The 22,222-nt window shown below is 40.9% G+C and overlaps 1 protein-coding gene across 1 annotated transcript in view; it reads left to right on the top strand.

The window, feature by feature from the left end:
• The first annotated feature begins 296 nt into the window (after positions 1-296).
• The window catches only part of ighd (immunoglobulin heavy constant delta), a 36,120-nt gene continuing 14,194 nt past the window's right edge, over positions 297-22,222 (top strand). Inside the window, exons 1-4 of the mRNA XM_072442496.1 lie at positions 297-425; positions 521-834; positions 17,003-17,048; positions 18,458-18,754. Coding sequence (XP_072298597.1) covers positions 368-425; positions 521-834; positions 17,003-17,048; positions 18,458-18,754 — 715 coding nt within the window. The 5' untranslated portion in view covers positions 297-367. The remainder of the gene's footprint in view (positions 426-520; positions 835-17,002; positions 17,049-18,457; positions 18,755-22,222) is intronic.

The raw sequence follows: 22,222 nt of genomic DNA, 5'->3' as shown, positions 1-22,222 counted from the left end.
GGCCGACAACAATTCATGCAAATGACATTTATATGATATATATTCTATCTATTTCTAATTCTATCCAAGTCACTTAAATATAATAATAATAATTATTATTATTAATATTATTATTATTATAATTGTAATAATTAATTTGACTGATTCCAAAACAATATAACCAGTAAAATCAAATAAGAGCAACTGTGTGGAAACACTGTCATAAAAAACTGTAATAATTGTATAGTGCTCATATGTACATTTAAATGTCCTCATTGGAGAACTGTGTGTGTGTGTGTGTGTGTGTGTGTGTGTGTGGCAGTGAGTATTCAGAGCAGATGTAAATGTGTGTGCAGTACATAGTGTGCTGCTGCTCCTCCTCGTTCACATGTGCAGTCTCAGGATGGACACACTCACTCTGCTGTCGGCTGCTCTCTGTCTGCTCTGTGAGTTTTCCTCTTTCACACTCAACATCAGCTCTAGTTACACACAATGCTCCTGTTATTGAAGCATCTCCTCAACACATTTCTGTCCTCCACAGGTGTGAAGTGTGAGACACTGACACAGCCAGCCTCTGTGACTGTGCAGCCAGGACACACTCTCACCATCTCCTGTTCTGTCTCGTACTCTGTCAGCAGCTACTACACAGCATGGATCAGACAGCCTGCTGGGAAAGGCCTGGAGTGGATTGGAATGAAACACACAGGAGCTTCTTACTATAAAGATTCTCTGAAGAACAAATTTAGTATTGATTTAGACACTTCCAGTAACACAGTGACTCTGACTGGACAGAACATGCAGCCTGGAGACACTGCAGTGTACTACTGTGCTCGGGACCACAGTCACACAAAGTATATCTACAGCTGTACAAAAACACCTCAGACTGTTATTCACAGTAACCAGCAGAGGGAGCCCCAAATATACAGTATACTCTCACTGCATCCCTAAGTGTGCTGCATGAAGTTCTTAAATACGGCTATTTCATGGTCCATTTTCTTATGCTCATCAGTGAAATAAATAAATAGATCGGGAAAAGCCACAATAGCTTTGTTTTGTCATTATAATATGCGTCTATCTTGGTCTTTATATATTTTCAATCGTACGTCATGTTTTGAACATACGCACGCTTTATAAAGGGTAGTGATGATTAAAGGCTAATGCTAACTCCATAGAAAAGGTGTTCTCGTGGAACGGCGTGTTAAACATATGTTAAAAACATTGGAAGGGTCTAGTACAGGGGTGTCAAACTCATTTTGGGCCTGAATCTGAAACGCTCAGGCTGGGTCTCGGGCAGAACGTAAAAATACAACTATAAGAAATTAATCGCTTTGTGTGGCTTAGTAATAGTTCTCGATTAGACTCGATTTCTGATGTGAAATGTTGATATCACAGACATGTTGCTGTTGCTCCTAAAACTCAATATGAGCTCACTATTTTTTATAGTTAAAGCTTATTTTAGTGGCAAATTATTCATGAGTCATGTTCATACTTGATTACACTCTGACCTGTGTTTTTACCTGTGGCTCCTGATCTGTCCAGGTTTACTCACAAAAGATTGTTTTCTTGTTGTTAGCTCCACATTAGCGCCGCTTTTAGCACAGCTTTAACGTCCACAAAACTGTCTCGTTTCTTTCTTCCACGTGATTCCCAAAACCACACGTCTCTTTCCCCGTTCAAACCTCTCTGGGAGAGACAGTAGGGGCGTGTTAATGTGCTGAGGTGAATCACTGTGAGAATATGGCAGCTACAACAGTGAAAAACACCAGGACGAAAACATGGACACAAAACTAACATGAAATATCTTTGTCAATTAAATGTGTGCTATAATACCATCTAGTTAGATTGTTTTGTTATTGTTAATATACCTATTTGAGCATAGAGCTGCAAAAACTTAACAACATTAAGACAATCTCCATAGAAGGTAGAATAGTCGTGGTGAAGTGGACTGGTAAGAACAAATGTGAGAAAAAAATGCATTTCTAACAAGAGCTCAATATATAGAGAATTTGAAACAATAACTCTTATGTAGTGCTGGGTCCTTTTAGGTCACTTTTTGACAATTTTCACACTTTGGATTGGATATACTTAAAAAAAAACTTAAAACATTAATTTGACAATAATAGTCACATCCATGATCAAAGTCACATGTGTGAATCCAACACACAAAATGATTCCTTTTCCATCTGAAAAGTGGACGTGAGCTGAATTAGTTTGGACTGTTCATTACAGTCTTGGACATGAAAACACTTGGTATCAACATTGGCTGAGTGTTGTTTAACGATACACAAGGGTATTTCAACTAAATCATAATTCTATCCAGATGCACCAGCATGACTTATCATAATTGTGGATTGTAATTGTTAATAATAATGAAATTGCTAAAAAACAACAACAACTGAATTGCATTAATACATTGTATTCTCACTGTTTCTGTTCAAGTGCCAAGTCCGTATATATGTAGAATGACATACATACACATACATACATACATGCATACATACATACATACATACATACATACATACATACATACATACATACATACTAGCATACATACATACATACATACATACTAACATGCATACATACATACATACATACATACATACATACTAACATGCATACATACATACATACATACATACATACATACATACATACATGCATACACACATACATGCATACATACATACATACATACATACATACGTACTAACATACATACATGCATACATACATACATACATACATACATATATGCATACATACATACGTACGTACTAACATGCATACATACATGCATACATACATACATACATACATACATACATACATACATACATATATGCATACACACATGCATGCATACATACATACATACATACATACATACATACGTACTAACATGCATACATACATACATACATACATACATACATACGTACTAACATACATACATGCATACATACATACATACATACATACATACATACATATATGCATACATACATACGTACGTACTAACATGCATACATACATGCATACATACATACATACATACATACATACATACATATATGCATACACACATACATGCATACATACATACATACATACATACGTACTAACATGCATACATACATGCATACATACATACATAAATACATACGTACTAACATGCATACATACATACATGCATACATACATACATACATACATACATACATACATACATACATACATACATACATACATACATACGTACTAACATGCATACATACATGCATACATACATACATACATACATACATACATACATACATACATACATACGTACTAACATGCATACATACATGCATACATACATACATACATACGTACTAACATGCATACATACATGCATACATACATACATACATACATACGTACTAACATGCATACATACATGCATACATACATACATACATACGTACTAACATGCATACATACATGCATACATACATACATACATACATGCATACACACATACATGCATACATACATATATACATACATACATACATACGTACTAACATGCATACATACATGCATGCATACATACATACATACATACATATATGCGTGCATACATACATACATACATGCATACATACATATATGCATACATACAGGCATGCATACATACATACATACATACATACATATAGGCATACATACATACATACATACATACATACATACATACATACATACATACATACATACATACATACATACATACATAAATACTTAAAATAGCAGTTATAGTGAGAAACAGCAGGGGGAGTTAAAGTACAGAGGTGGATCACTGAGTAAATTACTACAGCAGCAGCTACTTCCACGGTGAAAAACACCATGACAAAACAAACAAAACACTTACCAAATACTATATTCCTCCAGGTTATATCATTTGTTTGTTGATTTATAACTTTATTTTGCTTCAATGACTAAATTTGATTTTAATCCCCCAGCGGACAATAAAGTTTATTCTTATCTTATTTTCTTCTCTTACACCAAAGTCAGAGTTTTTGTGCTGAAGTCAAACACTGTGCACTACAACTACCACAATGAAACACATCAGAACCAAAACACCATCTCCCCTCGAGTATTTGACCTTCAATTAAAATTGTATTTCATTAATTTAACTTTAATAAAGGAATACATTACAAATATAACAATAGGATCATTAATCAAGTGTGTATTTTTATGAGTTATAAATGTTTTTTATATGTTTAAATGTTAAAGGTGAGTTAATAGATTTAGTTTTTTTATCTGGTTTCAGCATTTACACATAAAATGACTGGATAAGATAAAGGCTTGTATCACATGGAGCCTAAAAGTCGGTCCCTATAAATACACGCAGCAGTGGTTTTTGTCCGAGGCTGTGTGACTGTGTGGGGTGGGAGCCACAGTGAAATGTGCCAACACAAAAACCTTTGCAGTCATTGCAGTGTTCAAAACGTGACACGCCATATTCAAACTATCCACCAAAATGATCACAATCAATCATAAACACTGACACAAATGACAATCAGACATTGTAAACGTGTGAAAATGAATCTGCAAATAACACACAAAATAGAAAATACCAATAATGCAGATTGTTTTCAACATTAGCTTCACACTGAACTTCAGAACTACATTTGGGCCTTAAAACCGCTGCCATGGACACTAGGAATGGATACATTTGGAGCATAATTCTGGCTGCGGTGGGAAAAAGAATGGATGTTTGAAAACTGATCGAGGTCAATATTTTCTGTGGTGAAAATAAATTGCACTAGAATTTTATTCAAAATCTGTTTCTGAAACTTTAGAAGCTTTGAAAGTTACAAAAACATTTTGCAGAAATTAAAGTTTTACATGTCTTTTTTTGACTGAAAACAAAAGGTTATGGACATTTGTTACTTAATATTTGAATTTTTCTAAGCCTGTATGGCCAAAATTACTGTAAAATGTACATCTGGAACCAAGGAAAACTTCATTGACATTCCAAAAATGTAGAAAATTACATTCTGACTAAATTTGAAAATGGACAAATTCCATAGACTTTGGACCAAATGGAAAGACAACATGTTTAAGACTCTGTATAACTGTGTGCACATGCTCTCTCTGTCTCTTGTTTTTGTGTAGTGTTTGTTTTGTTCTTTAAAAAAACTGAAAATATATATATATTTTTAAAAATGAACATACCCATACTTTTGACATAAAGGGTCATAATATTGTGATTTTGTATTTCCCAACCGCGCACAGACAGGAAATCATTCAGTGTTTTTTGCAGGGCTCTGTGTCACTGTGTAACTACGGGGGCACAGTGAAACAAGACAATACCAAAACCTCGTGCCAATGACAACACAAACCTTTGACTAAATAAACATCAAATACCAGACAGAATTTACCAGTCTATAATATCAACACTATAGACTTCATGTCAAGTGTGTGTTTAAGAAACTAAAACTGGTTTTGTGTTGCCCAACTGTTGGTGCCAGAGAGGAAACCAGTCAGGGTTTTTGTATAGCAGTGTGCCACTGTGTACTCGGGGGGCACAGTGACATGTGCCAGTACAAAAACCAAAACACCAAACAGTACGCCACTGTTTAGAAGATTGCAGGCTTGTTCTTGGATATAACAAACATTTGTAAAAACAGCAAAGCAACGCAAAGGTTAAGGTTTTCTTTTTAAACTTGCATTTCCCCCAGAAGACACACATTTTACACATGTAATGCATGGCTTGTGTTACTGCTAACACGTGTGCGGGTGCAGGGTGGAGTTATTGTGCTGAAGTGAAGCACTGTGCAGTATAACGGCCACAGTGAAACATGCCATAGCAAAAACCCTCAAACTTTACTATTACATATGACGGCAGAGAAATGAGAAATGTTATTGAAACTGATGCAGTGTCTGTGTCACAACTATATCTATACAGTCAATATTAATTTATATATATATATATATATATATATATATATATATATATATACATATATAATATATTTGGCTTCACATCTATTCAATTCAATTACATTTATTTTTGTAACGCCCAAAATCACAACAGCGGTTGTCTCGGAGGGCGACCTACAGAAGACATTCAACGATATCAACAATGCATTGAAAAACTCTATATTAAACTCAGTAGAAAAGACAACAGCTGCCATTGTATCTTTGAAATGTTTTGCATCTTGGATTAAGTGAAATAAACTTATTAATAATCACACATGTGCTGAGTATAATTTTTATTACACATTTTTCTATCAGCAAGCCAATGTCTGAATCAGGCTAAAACAAGGACCAAATCCAGCCAAAGGCAGAACTAAACCAGGTCCAAAGCTGGTCCGTCAAAGCATGGCTATATACAAACATTTTCAATGAAAAATATTATTTTCCAATGAACATCATTTTGATTCATTTATTCTGCCTCAAGTTTCACACCAAGTACCACCTGAGATCATATTTGGCTTTCCGAGTCCCACCAGACCTAAAACCAGACTTAATCCGGCCTAAACCTGCTCTAAAATGACTTCCATGCAAAAGGTGCTAAATATAGATTAACCCAAAGGAGGGGAAAAACATCAATAGATTTGTCTCTAAATAAAACAAATACTCAAATTGCAGAGTGGTCCGCGTACATTCATAAATGTTACACAGAAAAGCTAGCCAGTGGTTTTTGTGTGGTTAAATATCACTGTGTATCGGGGGGTGGGGCACAGTGAAACAGGCCAATACAAAAACTCACATGTGCATCAGGTCAATTGTAGAACCAAACGACTGCAAAAGCATCTGAAACACTGCCCAAACCCCACAATAGAAACTCCACAGAGCGCTGATGGCTTTGGATATGAAGATTTGAATCTTCATATCCAAAGCCATCAGCGCATTCATTTTTTTGCTTCATAAAAGACTAAAAGAAAAAATACTTATTAAGATTTATTTAATTAGAAACAGCACGATTTGATAAATGGCTTGGCCTTTACAACTGTTTCACCAGCATTTGTCGTGTTGTAATGCTTTATTATTATAGCAGGATGTAGTCTAGGCAGGTGTTTCCTTGTTTTCCCAACAATGACAGAGCCAGCGTTTACTCTGGAAGTCTTTCAATATCATAATGAGTCAGACTAAACTACTTTATTCAAAGACAAAAACAGAGATCTGATCCACAAATGGCAGGATTATATAAAGGGAGCGTATGTTCCCACAACCCTATGTTCCAACAGCTCCATGCTCCCATGTTTCTTACATAAAGTTTTGAAATAACCCTAACCTCACATTTAAATAAAATCCTGGCCCTAAACATAATCTCAAAACCAGCAGCTAATCTTAACTACACTTTGAGGTACTAAACTTAATCAGAATCAGAATCAGAATCAGAAAGGGCTTTATTGCCGGTGAACAGTTTTCACTTACTAGGAACTTGCTTTGGCATTAAGTTGCTACATACAACAGTGAATAATAATCTCAATAAAAATCTAAATAAATCAAAAAGGTCATGCATAAAATTTAGAATTTACAAATTTTCAAAAAAATAGTCTTGGTCTAAATATATACACCATTTACAGTTTGTCAGAAAAGTGCAAAATATGACCAGTGCAGTGAATGGTTATTGGTTAAATAATTGTTAAAGTGGCAGGTGTTAAATGTTCATGAGTTCAACGGCAGAGGAAAAGAAACTGTTCTTGTGGCAGGAGATTCTGGTCCGGATGGGGAGTGGCCTCCTGCCTGAGGGGAGTGGCCTCCTGCCTGAGGGGAGTGGCCTCCTGCCTGAGGGGAGTGGCCTCCTGCCTGAGGGGAGTGGCCTCCTGCCTGAGGGGAGTGGCTCACATAGTCCGTGTCCAGGGTGAGAAGGGTCAGCTCTGATCCGACCTGCTCGTCCCAGAGCCCTGGAGACGTACAGGTCCTGCAGAGATGGAAGTTTGCAGCCGATCACCTTCTCAGCAGAGCGCACAATCCGCTGCAGTCTCTGTTTGTCCCTGGCTGTGGCTCCAGTGTACCACATGGTGATGGAGGAGGTGAGGATGGACTCACTGATGGCCGTGTAGAACTGCACCATCAGCTCCGCTGTCAGATTGGCTTTCCTCAGCTGCCGCAGGAAGTACATCCTCTGCTGGGCCTTCTTGATGAGGGAGCTGATGGTGAGCTCCCACTTGAGGTCCTGGGTGATGGTGGTGCCGAGGAAGTGGAAGGATTCCACGGTGATGAAGGGGGAGTCTGTTAGGATGAGGGGGGGCTGTGACTTCCCTCAAGTCCATGATCATCTCCACTTCTTCTGGGCATTGAGCTCCAGGTTGTTACCGCTGCACCAGGACACCAGCCGGGTTCTGTCGTCCATAAACTTGATCAGTTTTACAGAGTCGAGGCTGGAGGTGCAACTGTTTGTATAAAGGGAGAAGAGCAGAGGAGAAAGAACACAGCCCTGTGGAGCTCCTGTGTTGACAATCCGAGTGTCTGAGACGTTCTTCCCCAGCCGCACATTACAACAAAGCCCTAAGCACAAGCATTATTGTACAAAAAGGCTCTACCAGAAACAGGCATAACTGAAAATGTAGTTTCAAACATTTCTGAAATATTTTTTAACACAATGTTAAAACAAACATGGGAATATAGAGCTGTGGGAACAGTGGGATGGAGGAACAATGGGCTGGAGGAACAGTGGGCTGGAGGAACAGTGGGCTGGAGGAACAGTGGGATGGAGGAAAAGTGGGATGGAGGAAAAGTGGGATGGAGGAACAGTGGGCTGGAGGAACAATGGGATGGAGGAAAAGTGGGATGGAGGAACAGTGGGATGGAGGAACAGTGGGATGGAGGAAAAGTGGGATGGAGGAAAAGTGGGATGGAGGAAAAGTGGGATGGAGGAACAGTGGGCTGGAGGAACAGTGGGTTGGAGGAACAGTGGGCTGGAGGAACAGTGGGATTGAGGAACAGTGGATGGAGGAACAGTGGGATTGAGGAACAGTGGGCTGGAGGAACAGTGGGATGGAGGAACAGTGGGATTGAGGAACAGTGGGCTGGAGGAACAGTGGGATGGAGGAACAGTGGGATGGAGGAACAGTGGGATTGAGGAACAGTGGGCTGGAGGAACAGTGGGCTGGAGGAACAGTGGGCTGGAGGAACAGTGGGCTGAAGGAACAGTGGGCTGGAGGAACAGTGGGATGAAGGAACAGTGGGATGGAGGAACAGTGGGATGGAGGAACAGTGGGATGGAGGAACAGTGGAATGGAGGAACAGTGGGATGGAGGAACAGTGGGATGGAGGAACAGTGGGATGGAGGAACAGTGGGATTGAGGAACAGTGGATAGAGGAACAGTGGGATGGAGGAACAGTGGGATGGAGGAACAGTGGGATGGAGGAACAGTGGGATTGAGGAACAGTGGGCTGGAGGAACAGTGGGATGGAGGAACAGTGGGATGGAGGAACAGTGGGATTGAGGAACAGTGGATGGAGGAACAGTGGGATGGAGGAATAGTGGGCTGGAGGAACAGTGGGATGGCGGAACAGTGGGCTGGAGGAACAGTGGGATGTAGGAACAGTGGGATGGAGGAACAGTGGGATGGAGGAACAGTGGGATGGAGGAACAGTGGGATTGAGGAACAGTGGGCTGGAGGAACAGTGGGCTGGAGGAACAGTGGGATGGAGGAAAAGTGGGATGGAGGAAAAGTGGGATGGAGGAACAGTGGGCTGGAGGAACAATGGGATGGAGGAACAGTGGGATGGAGGAACAGTGGGATGGAGGAAAAGTGGGATGGAGGAAAAGTGGGATGGAGGAACAGTGGGCTGGAGGAACAGTGGGTTGGAGGAACAGTGGGCTGGAGGAACAGTGGGCTGGAGGAACAGTGGGATGGAGAAACAGTGGGATTGAGGAAACAGTGGATGGAGGAACAGTGGGATTGAGGAACAGTGGGCTGGAGGAACAGTGGGATGGAGGAACAGTGGGATGGAGGAACAGTGGGATGGAGGAACAGTGGGATTGAGGAACAGTGGGCTGGAGGAACAGTGGGATGGAGGAACAGTGGGATGGAGGAACAGTGGGATTGAGGAACAGTGGATGGAGGAACAGTGGGATGGAGGAATAGTGGGCTGGAGGAACAGTGGGATGGCGGAACAGTGGGCTGGAGGAACAGTGGGATGTAGGAACAGTGGGATGGAGGAACAGTGGGATGGAGGAACAGTGGGATTGAGGAACAGTGGGCTGGAGGAACAGTGGGCTGGAGGAACAGTGGGCTGGAGGAACAGTGGGATGGAGGAAAAGTGGGATGGAGGAAAAGTGGGATGGAGGAACAGTGGGCTGGAGGAACAATGGGATGGAGGAACAGTGGGATGGAGGAACAGTGGGATGGAGGAAAAGTGGGATGGAGGAAAAGTGGGATGGAGGAACAGTGGGCTGGAGGAACAGTGGGTTGGAGGAACAGTGGGCTGGAGGAACAGTGGGCTGGAGGAACAGTGGGATGGAGAAACAGTGGGATTGAGGAACAGTGGATGGAGGAACAGTGGGATTGAGGAACAGTGGGCTGGAGGAACAGTGGGATGGAGGAACAGTGGGATGGAGGAACAGTGGGTTGGAGGAACAGTGGGCTGGAGGAACAGTGGGATGGAGGAACAGTGGGATGGAGGAACAGTGGGATGGAGGAACAGTGGGATGGAGGAACAGTGGGATTGAGGAACAGTGGGCTGGAGGAACAGTGGGATGGAGGAACAGTGGGATGGAGGAACAGTGGGATTGAGGAACAGTGGGATTGAGGAACAGTGGGATGGAGGAACAGTGGGCTGGAGGAACAGTGGGATGAAGGAACAGTGGGCTGGAGGAACAGTGGGATGAAGGAACAGTGGGATGGAGGAACAGTGGGATGGAGGAACAGTGGGATGGAGGAACAGTGGAATGGAGGAACAGTGGGATGGAGGAACAGTGGGATGGAGGAACAGTGGGATGGAGGAACAGTGGGATTGAGGAACAGTGGATAGAGGAACAGTGGGATGGAGGAACAGTGGGATGGAGGAACAGTGGGATGGAGGAACAGTGGGATTGAGGAACAGTGGGCTGGAGGAACAGTGGGATGGAGGAACAGTGGGATGGAGGAACAGTGGGATTGAGGAACAGTGGATGGAGGAACAGTGGGATGGAGGAATAGTGGGCTGGAGGAACAGTGGGATGGCGGAACAGTGGGCTGGAGGAACAGTGGGATGTAGGAACAGTGGGATGGAGGAACAGTGGGATTGAGGAACAGTGGGATGGAGGAACAGTGGGTTGGAGGAACAGTGGGCTGGAGGAACAGTGGGATGGAGAAACAGTGGGATTGAGGAACAGTGGATGGAGGAACAGTGGGATTGAGGAACAGTGGGCTGGAGGAACAGTGGGATGGAGGAACAGTGGGATGGAGGAACAGTGGGTTGGAGGAACAATGGGCTGGAGGAACAGTGGGATGTAGGAACAGTGGGATGGAGGAACAGTGGGATGGAGGAACAGTGGGATGGAGGAACAGTGGGATGGAGGAACAGTAGGATGGAGGAACAGTGGGCTGGAGGAACAGTAGGATGGAGGAACAGTGGGCTGGAGGAACAGTGGGATGGAGGAACAGTGGGATGGAGGAACAGTGGGATTTAGGAACAGTGGATAGAGGAACAGTGGGATGGAGGAACAGTGGGATGGAGGAACAGTGGGATGGAGGAACAGTGGGATTGAGGAACAGTGGGCTGGAGGAACAGTGGGATGGAGGAACAGTGGGCTGTGGGAACAGTGGGATGGAGGAACAGTGGGATTGAGGAACAGTGGGATTGAGGAACAGTGGGCTGTGGGAACAGTGGGATGGAGGGACAGTGGGTTGGAGGAACAGTGGAATTGAAGAACAGTGGGATTGAGGAACAGTGGGCTGGAGGAACAGTGGATGGAGGGACAGTGGGTTGGAGGAACAGTGGGCTGGAGGAACAGTGGGATGAAGGAACAGTGGGACGGAGGAACAGTGGGATGGAGGAACAGTGGGATGGAGGAACAGTGGGATGGAGGAACAGTGGGATGGAGGAACAGTGGGATTTAGGAACAGTGGATAGAGGAACAGTGGGATGGAGGAACAGTGGGATGGAGGAACAGTGGGATGGAGGAACAGTGGGCTGTGGGAACAGAGGGATGGAGGAACAGTGGGATTGAGGAACAGTGGGATTGAGGAACAGTGGGATTGAGGAACAGTGGGATGGAGGAACAGTGGGATGGAGGAACAGTGGGCTGTGGGAACAGTGGGCTGGAGGAACAGTGGGCTGGAGGAACAGTGGATGGAGGAACAGTGGGATTGAGGAACAGTGGGCTGTGGGAACAGTGGGAACAGTGGGATGGAGGAACAGTGGGCTGTGGGAACAGTGGGCTGGAGGAACAGTGGGCTGGAGGAACAGTGGGATTGAGGAACAGTGGTTGGAGGAACAGTTGGCTGGAGGAACAGTGGATGGAGGAACAGTTTGATTGAGGAACATAGACTGGAACAACAAAACTACACATTCTTTACAGAATGATAAGTGTATCTAGGATCTGTGAAATTGGTTGCTCTTCATTCCAAAGTAAAAATACTTTCCACGTGTACTCTATGTCTGTAAAGGTCTTTAGTGAGAAAAACTGCAGTATAATTGCATATTGATGGAAAGTAGGAGCTGTTTGAATTGTTATCAACTTTACATAGGTATAATGAGACATTGTGAATGAATAATGCAAGTTTCATAGTCAAATACAGAAAGTAAGTGACTGATCCCTGGGGCACAGCTTGTGATACGGCTGGTGCACACACTGTGTCCAGTTTGAAAAATTGCTTCAAATGAAGCGTATAAACCATAAGAAAGGCATTGTTTCAGTGAGGAATGTACAGAAGGGACCAGAGAGAGAAATTGCTCTGGTGTCTCAGTAGATCTGCCGTTGGAACTAATTTCCACGTCCAAGTGCAATGAGTTTGCCACATTCTTCAAGGACAAGGTCCAGAACATTAAGAACACCATCATCCCACAGAGCAAATACTAATGCAACAGCCGGTCAAACATGTGGAGCGGACTCAGTTTGTACCTGTAACTGAAAAACTGTCCAAGAGACCATCACCAGCCTGAGCTCTTCTACTTGCTGCCTTGACATGTTGCACATTAGACTTTTAAAATCCGAGTAGTTTGTTGACTCCACTTACTAAAATAGTCAACATGTCACTTAAATCCGGAACATTCCCAACGGCCTTGAAAACTGCGGTTATTAAGCAGCGGCTAAAGAAGAGCAGCCTGGATCACACAATACTAAACAACTATCGACCTATTTCAAACTTGCCTTTCCTGGGAAAAGTCCTTGAAAAGTCATTTATCAACAGCTTATTCAGTTCCTCCTGATAAGTGACTCCTTTGATGTCTTCCAGTCCTGTTTTAGATCTCATCACAGCACTGAGACGGCTCTCATTAAGGTTACAAATGACATCCGTCTGAGCACTGATGATGGTAAGGCCTCTTTTTTAGTCTTGCTGGATCTCAGTCCTACATTTGACACTGTCGATCACGGGATACTTCTACAGAGGTTAGAGGACTGGGTGGGTATCACTGCTATGGCTTTAAATTGATGAAAAGAGGAAATACTTTGTTGAGAGCGGTGACTGAGGAGGTCAGACAGGTAGGGGAGTTGGGGAAGAGCTTTGAAGGTGAGGAGGAGTATTTTGAAGTTGATGCGCTGCTTGATGGGGAGCCAATGGAGAGAGCGGAGAATGGGAGTGATGTGTTCACGGGACCGGGTGTGGGTGAGGAGGCGGGCAGCGGAGTTTTGGACCATTTGGAGTCTGTGGAGGAAATGGGAGGAGATGCCAGTGAGGAGGGAGTTGCAGTAGTCAAGGTGGGAGGAGATGAAGGCGTGGATTAGACTAATGTAACGTCCTGTTCACTGGCCTCTCCAAACGAGCTGTAAAACAGCTGCAGTTCATCCAGAACGCTGCTGCTCGGGTCCTGACTAGAACCAGGAAGTATGATCACATTAGTCCTGTTCTCAGGTCTCTGCACTGGCCCCTGTGGCTCAGAGAATAGACTTTAAAGCAGCTCTGCTTGTGTACAAGTCTCTCCATGGCCTAGCACCAAAGTACATCTCAGACATGTTAGTGCCATATGAACCATCTCGGACTCTGAGGACCTCAGGGACCGGCCTCCTGCTGGTGCCCAGAGCCAAGACCAGACACAGAGAATATGAGTTCCAGTTCTATGGGGCAAAGGTCTGGAATAGCCTTCTCGAAGTTGTGAGACAGGCCCCTGCCCCGTTTTACCTGGGTTTTAATATATTTAAATACCACATTAATTTGTTTTTATGTTATTTATTTTGACATACACTGTTTTATATTCTTATAAACTACATTGTGTTTTTATTGAACTTTTTTAAATGTGTCTTAACATTGTAAAGTACTTTGAAATGCGCTTTGTATGAATTGTGCTCTATAAATTCATTTGATTGATTGATTGATCTAATATGCAGCTCCAGCTGCTCCACAGCACCTCACTCTTGTTCACAGACATGACTGAAGCACCATCAAAACCAATTTCCACGCACATCTCTAGAGCAAGCAGCAGCTGCAAAACCTCTGATATTTTTGCTGATAGAGCCTCTGTCATGCTCTCTGTTTAAACAAATCTTACTGCTCTTCCTCTCAAGGCCAATCAGCCACCAGTTCTCCTTCTGATCTTCCGTCATATGTGCAATTACTGTTGGAATTCATGTGCAATCTATGTGCCGTCGTGTCACATATTCATGTTCATGTGCAATTACTGTCGTGATCACATGCAATGGTATTTATGTATTTATTTTATTATTATTATTTATTTGTCTATGGGAGTTTTTATTTATAGGAGATCTTCTACTGAAAGTGTTTTTCAGACTTCCTATAAGTGATCTGTTCTTTTCTTCTGTATCTGCCTCTGTATCTACCTGCGTTGCACCAATGAAATTTCCCCATGTGGGACAATAAAGGAATATCTTATCTTATCTGATCTGATCTGATCTGTCCTGACACTCTTCTGCTAAAATTACAAGGGGGAAATAAATTCCAAAAATGTCATTCTAGATGCTGTGGTGTAAACTTTTCCCAATTGCGGGGCACCGTTGTTTGATTTGTGGATGTTGTATTTGTCGGATTCAGACATGTCCAAAAGCCCTTGAAAATGTCCAATATTTCGTGCCTCTGCACGTGTCTTGTGCGCTCGCAGTGAGATCTCCTGTTTGGTGCAACACAGGACCTGGTCGATCACCAACGTTGAATCGTCCCTGTTCCTTCCAATAAACACTGGTTTATTGCGTCTTTATTCATTGATCAATAATATTTTTTCGCTCTATGTAGTTTTGGTGATATTCAGACATTTCCGTGCACCTTGCTGGCTTCATGGATGTTACAGGTTTCAGAAAATGCTTTCCAATATTTGAAGCTAGTGATGAAGGTGCTTTCTTGTAGGGAATACAGGGTATACCAATTACAGCATCTCTTGAAATGCTGTATTCAGGCCGTGCGACTCTTGTTTCTGGTTTCAGTTAAGGTGGAGCAGGGATTGTAAGGAGTTTGGAGTTTGAGTTGAGGGGGTTCCGGTTGTTAACACTGCACCGGGACACCAGCCGGTCCATCTCCCTCTTGTAGACAGACTCATCCCCGTCCGAGAAGAGCTCGATGTTGCTTGTGTACGGAAAGAAAACAGGATTTACGCTGCCCACAGCTCCACATGACACACCGATGCTAAATACTTGTAGCGGTGAACAGTTCCATGTTGTAGGTGCTCCAAAGTGGACAAAACATTGAGAATGGAGATTCTCTAAAGGTTATTTTAAGAAAGAGATTTTGGCCACTTAGCTCTTGCACTGAGGGAAAAATGTCTTGTGCAAAGAACTCATTTAAAACATCAGCAACAGGAAACGTTGGAGAAAGAGGAAGCTCTAGCAGTTTGTGGTTTTTTGCTAAAGGAAATTGGATTCTCAGGAGAATTAAAATAATTCATACTGCAATATATGCTCTGCCAGTATATCTATTCAAACAGTATTTGTACAACAGGCATGTTGTATAGTAGCACTGTGATGGCTTCGACTACTGGGGAAAAGGGACCCAAGTCACAGTCACTTCTGGTAAGTCATTATCATTTCAATTTATTCCTTTTTCTGTGTTTTTTAGGTCTGAGTAAAGTACCTAAATGATCTACCTAAACATTCTAACTGTCCCAATAGTAGTAGTAGTAGCAATGTCAAGAGTTTTTGAATTGGTTTACCACTGAAACATTTCACTGTGACAACTACTACTTCGACTACTGGGGAAAAGGGACCCAGGTCACAGTAACTTCTGGTAAGTCCTAGATATTTTGTGAGGTATTTCAAGTTGTGTTTATTTCGTTGTGTTTTTCTGAGTTTTTGAATTGTTGTACCATTGAAATAATACATTGTGACGAGTACTTTGACTACTGGGGAAAAGGGACCCAGGTCACAGTAACTTCTGGTAAGTCCTAGATGTTTTTTTTTATGTTGAATCTACTTAAATTTCCTTTCTAAATAGTGTTTTCGAGGTAGTGTAAGACCAAACCTAGAAACAAAAGAAAATTAGACAAACTAAGAGTTTTTGAATTGTCGTACCATTGAAATACTTCACTGTGACTACGCTTACTTCGACTACTGGGGAAAAGGGACCCAGGTCACAGTAACTTCTGGTAAGTCCTAAATATTTTGTCAGGTATTTCAAGTTGTGTTTATTTCATTGTGTTTTTCTGAGTTTTTGAATTGTCGTACCATTGAAATAATACTTTGTGACGAGTATTTCGACTACTGGGGAAAAGGGACCCAGGTCACAGTAACTTCTGGTAAGTCGCCTTATTTATTTGCATTATTCCTATTAAATATACTGGATTTTCCTTCCAAAACCAACATATTCATTAATTAACCGCTTTATCAGAAGTAAAAAAAACTATACAAAACACAATATCTGCATTTAGACGTTAAGAATAGTTTTTGAATTGCCGCACCATTGGAATAATACACTGTGACGACTACTTTGACTACTGGGGAAAAGGAACCTCTGTGACCGTCACATCAGGTAAAAATCTTCTTCAAAATTTATTGTAGTATTTAATTTGTAAAACACACTTTTTTGTGCATTTTGGATTTGATATTGGTAAGTTAATAGTGTTAAGTATGCGTGGAATAACCGTGACTGTGAAAGATTGGCAGGTCGATTGTGCCAAATGTGTTGTCGGGATTAAACGTTTAGAAATCTGACACAGAAAAAAATGTATATCTTTATTTTCAAATCTATTTAAAAAGAGGTTTTTGTATGAGGTGAATGGTAAAACTGTGCATTGTGACGGTGCTTTTGACTACTGGGGAAAAGGAACCACAGTGACCGTCACATCAGGTAAAAATCTTCAAATTCAGTTCAATTATTTCATTTTGAACAAAACGTTTCAGTGAAAATGTTGGTATGTTGAACACTTTTATTGTTTTTTATCGTGGTTGAAACTGGTAAGTCTGTGTCCACAATGTAATTTAGGGTTTCAAAGCTAAAGAATGGGACAAAATTGCACGTTTCTAGATTTTTTGAGCTTCGGCAAATTAATTTAAAAATAGATCGGTTTTTGTACGTTGTGAATATTAGAAGTAATCACTGTGACTACTACGCTTTTGACTACTGGGGAAAAGGAACCATGGTCACGGTCACTTCTAGTAAGTATTTTGAATCTAAAAGAAGTTAAAAACGTCTAAGAATGTATTGGACAGAATAATGTAACGTAAAACCAGTAAAAAAACAATGGGTCGCGATGGAGTTTTTGTGAGAGGCGATCATTGACTTTGTTCACTGTGACGACTGGTACTTCGACTATTGGGGAAAAGGCACCATGGTAACCGTCACATCAGGTAATGCCTCTTATTTATTCATATTTATGCATTTGGTATGTTTATCTTTATTTTAGAAAATTCTAAATCCGAGCATAAATTGTGAATCGTTGCAGTGTAAAATGTGGATGAGAGTAAGAATGTAAGTGCAGAGTCAAATCGTTTAAATGTGTCAAAAATGGCAACAATAAATCCACACCGTGCAAAGGTAAGAATGTGGCAATTTGTCAAAAATGTTTAAAGTCGGATTGATGTTTTCCATTGAATTGTTAAAAGTTGGATACATATGTTTCAGTGATCACGGGTTATAAGCATCATTTCAAGAACGTTTTCCTGTTCAAAAGACATAATATTCATTTTTTTATCACTAAATTGTCCATCATTCTGATACTTTTTACTGGCTAAAATCGAAATTCCAAAACACTCTTGAACTATATATATTAACTCAATTGAAAAAGATGTATAACTGGTAAGACTTGTTCGCTTTGTTTGATTTTCACCATTTATTCACCGTCGCATGACATCATTTGACCTGTTTTGCAGCGTCCTGGATGAGACTCTTCGTCGACCTTTTGCAAACAGCCTTTTCACCTCTTTGTCGTGTTTTCCCAGCCACCCCCACGGCCCCCACGGTCTTCCCGGTCATGCCATGCAACACTGATTCTGGAAACACGGTGACTCTGGCTTGCCTGGCCACCGGCTTCACCCCGTCATCGGTGAGCTTCACGTGGACTCACAACGACACCGCCCTGACCGACTCCATCCAGTATCCGTCCGTACTCAAAAACGACGTCTACTCCGGGGTCAGTCAGATCCGGGTCCGCAGAGAGGACTGGGACCAGCGGCACCCCTTCAAATGCAGAGTGGAACATGCCAGCGGGAACAGAGAGGTGGATTTTGTCAAGCCAAGTAAGTGTTAAAGTACTTTATTTGTGATACAATTGTATTTAATGTCTGACGGTGTTTGAGAAATATTCTTTCAAAAATAGTGATAAAATGTATTCAAAGGAAACTTAATTCTTCTGTAATGATTGTGCAGTATATAAAAACAAGTATGATGTTAGTGTTACATTTGTACGATGGCTGCAAAAATATTAGAAAGAGCTATTTAATGAGCAGAATAATTAAGTAGCAAAATATCTTTCTCTCTGCAAAAAAATTCTGTATTAATTGCGTAATTTGAAAAAATCTGTTGTTTAAATTAAATTTGTAATTTGACTGCAACGTTTTTTGAAAAAGGAATTTGAATGGTCAGAATGATTAAATAGTCATTTATATTAGTTTAGCAATTGATATTTAGTCTTTTCTCAAATGTCAATTCTTCTGGACAAAATGTGCACGTTTCAATTATTATTATTATTATTATTATTTACGGAATTTCAACTCTAATCACACAAAAAAAATCATGTTTATACTTCATATATATATGTAGATATGTATTTTATTGATATGTTTTACAAAATAATTCAATCTAACTGAACACCACCAATTTTCCAAATTTTACTCCCAAAAAAATACTATTGATATGTTGAGCTTTCATGTAATTGTAAGAGTTTTTGTATTTAAAGTCAATTTTACTGTAAATTATTTTTCAATCTTCTTATTGTGCCTTCATAAGGATTATTCTTTAGTGTCGTAAAGGTCTTGAGTTGAATCGTGATATAAAAAGTGGAGTGGAGGAGCTGAGCTTGTTGTAAATGAACAAAACATAGTCTATTCTCTGTTTTTGGCCCGTTTCTAAAAATGTTTTCTTGCTCTTCAGTTGTGTTGTCTTTTCATTTGTCTTGAATGTGACGTTGTTCTGTTGTCAAAGCGTCTCCGTCTGCTTGGGCTGTCCATGTATATGCAGAATGTTGAATTGACTGTATTACTTGTAAGGCTATTGCTACACCGACAGGATGTGTGTTCAGTGTAACTAATACATTCAATTCACTTCTGCATATATATCCATTTCCTGCTTTTGCAATTATATATGTGTGTGTGTTTTTCTGTTTGTTTTTCAGATGTGGTTTATCAATTGCCGAATCTTACAATGATGACCTCTGAAGAAAGTGAAAAAGTTACATTTTCCTGTCTGGCAAACGAGTTTTCACCCAATGTTTATGACTTTAAATGGCTGAAAGATCATGTAGAAATGAACAACGTTAGCCTTGAGTTCACCACGCCCTCCAAGTCCGTGAAGACCACCGAAGGGACAAAGTATTCTGCCGCAAGTTTCCTGACTCTAGGCACAGAAGACCTGCAGGACGACACCAAACTCACCTGCAAGTTTAACGTGGGGAGAGGGGCAAAGCAGCAGTCCATCAATTCCACCCAAGAATTCAGGCCTGTCTACAAATGTCCCAGTGAGTTTTCATTTGTAGCAACAACAACAAAGTATTCATTTGTAGCTAAAATGTTATTGTTTAGACTAGTTTATTTGACTAGTATGGTTCAAATGAGGTCAAATCACTAGCTTAGATCACTATATATGCCTATTAGCAACACATTGTGTGTTTTCCAATCTGAATCAGACACTTAGTAAATGTCGACAGTTTTCATTGCAGTTCCATTCTAATTTCAATAATTACTGTTGTTGTTGTTGTTGTTGTTGTTGTTGTTGTAGGCGCTGGAATTTCGTCTGATGATATTATGATGAAAATCATTCCGCCCACTCTGGAAGACATGCTGTATCAGCGCGTAGGAGTGGTCACATGTGAAGTGAGAGTGAAAGAACCCAAGAAAGTTATGAGTTTGTCCATGAGAGATGAGGCTGGGACTGTACTGATGGACAGCACTGACCCAGAGGCCAAGGTCAATGGAGGCCACTATGTTCTGCCTCTGAAGGTCACGTACGACGAGTGGAACACAGGCATCAAGCGCATCTGTGAACTTGAACACGAGGATCATGCTTCAGACCCACTGAAAAAAGTCTATGAGAGAAAGAATGGTGAGTTATAGCAAACTTTATGAATAACGACTCAAATGTTTTGCTGTTGTCAACATTTCTCTTCATAAGTGACTGGCCAACAGCTTAAAGTCACTGCACTTCATTAGTGCACATGGTTTTCATGTTGTCTTACTTTGTTTGTACAGTGTTAGCTTTACATCAACATCTTTACATCAACATCTTTACGTCAACATCTTTACATCAACATCTTTACATCAACAGCTTCACATCAACATCTTTACATCAACAGCTTCACATCAACATCTTTACATCAACATCTTTACATCAACATCTTTACATCAACATCTTTACGTCAACATCTTTACATCAACATCTTTACATCAACAGCTTCACATCAACATCTTTACATCAACATCTTTACGTCAACATCTTTACATCAACATCTTTACATCAACAGCTTCACATCAACATCTTTACATCAACAGCTTCACATCAACATCTTTACATCAACATCTTTACATCAACATCTTTACATCAACATCTTTACGTCAACATCTTTACATCAACATCTTTACATCAACAGCTTCACATCAACATCTTTACATCAACATCTTTACATCAACATCTTTACATCAACATCTTTATATCAACAGCTTTACATCAACATCTTTACATCAACATCTTTACATCAACAGCTTTACATCAACATCTTTACATCAACATCTTTACATCAACATCTTTACATCAACATCTTTACATCAACATCTTTACATCAACAGCTTTACATCAACATCTTTACATCAACATCTTTACATCAACATCTTTACATCAACAGCTTTATGTCAACATCTTTACATCAACAGCTTTACCACAACATCAACAACTAAAAGCGCAAGGAACACATTTTGACAGTTTAAAACATAATTTAATGGCAATTTTCAGGTGATTTACTTTTTTGGGGAAAATACTGGTTTACCTTGTGGTTGCTTGGTAACAGTAATGCAAGTATCTCTCATATGCTGTAATGTAAAATTATAAATTGAGGAAAACCAAACCGTACATATACATAATTAGGTTATTGCACATTTCCTCACTAAAGCTTTTCTGCATTTCAAGGAAAACAAAAGGACTCAATGGCGCCGTGTGTTTTCTAACATTGTAAGTGTTTAACTGTGATTCATCTCCACAGACATCTCTGCTCAAACAGCTCCCTCTGTATTCATGCTGCCGCCTTTGAAACAAGCTAAAGAGGACAAGGTGACCCTGACTTGCTATATAAAAGGCTTCTACCCCGAGGAGCTCTATGTCATGTGGCTCATTGACGATCAGGAGAGCGCGCACGAGTTCAATACAACCAACAGCGTGAAAACCAACGGCGCTTACTACGCCTACAGCCACCTGACAGTCCCTCTGAGCAGTTGGGAGGTGCCAGAGACAGTGTACAGCTGCCTGGTTTACCATGAGGCTATTGAGCGAAACAAAAGCAT

The sequence above is a fragment of the Eucyclogobius newberryi genome, unplaced genomic scaffold (genome assembly GCF_026437365.1).
Source record: "Eucyclogobius newberryi isolate DKJ021-1_F unplaced genomic scaffold, fEucNew1.0.hap1 SCAF_13, whole genome shotgun sequence".
Classification (NCBI taxonomy): Eukaryota; Metazoa; Chordata; class Actinopteri; order Gobiiformes; family Gobiidae; genus Eucyclogobius; species Eucyclogobius newberryi.
The sequence above is the reverse complement of the archived record's forward strand: the minus strand, read 5'-3'. Positions and strand labels throughout refer to the sequence as shown.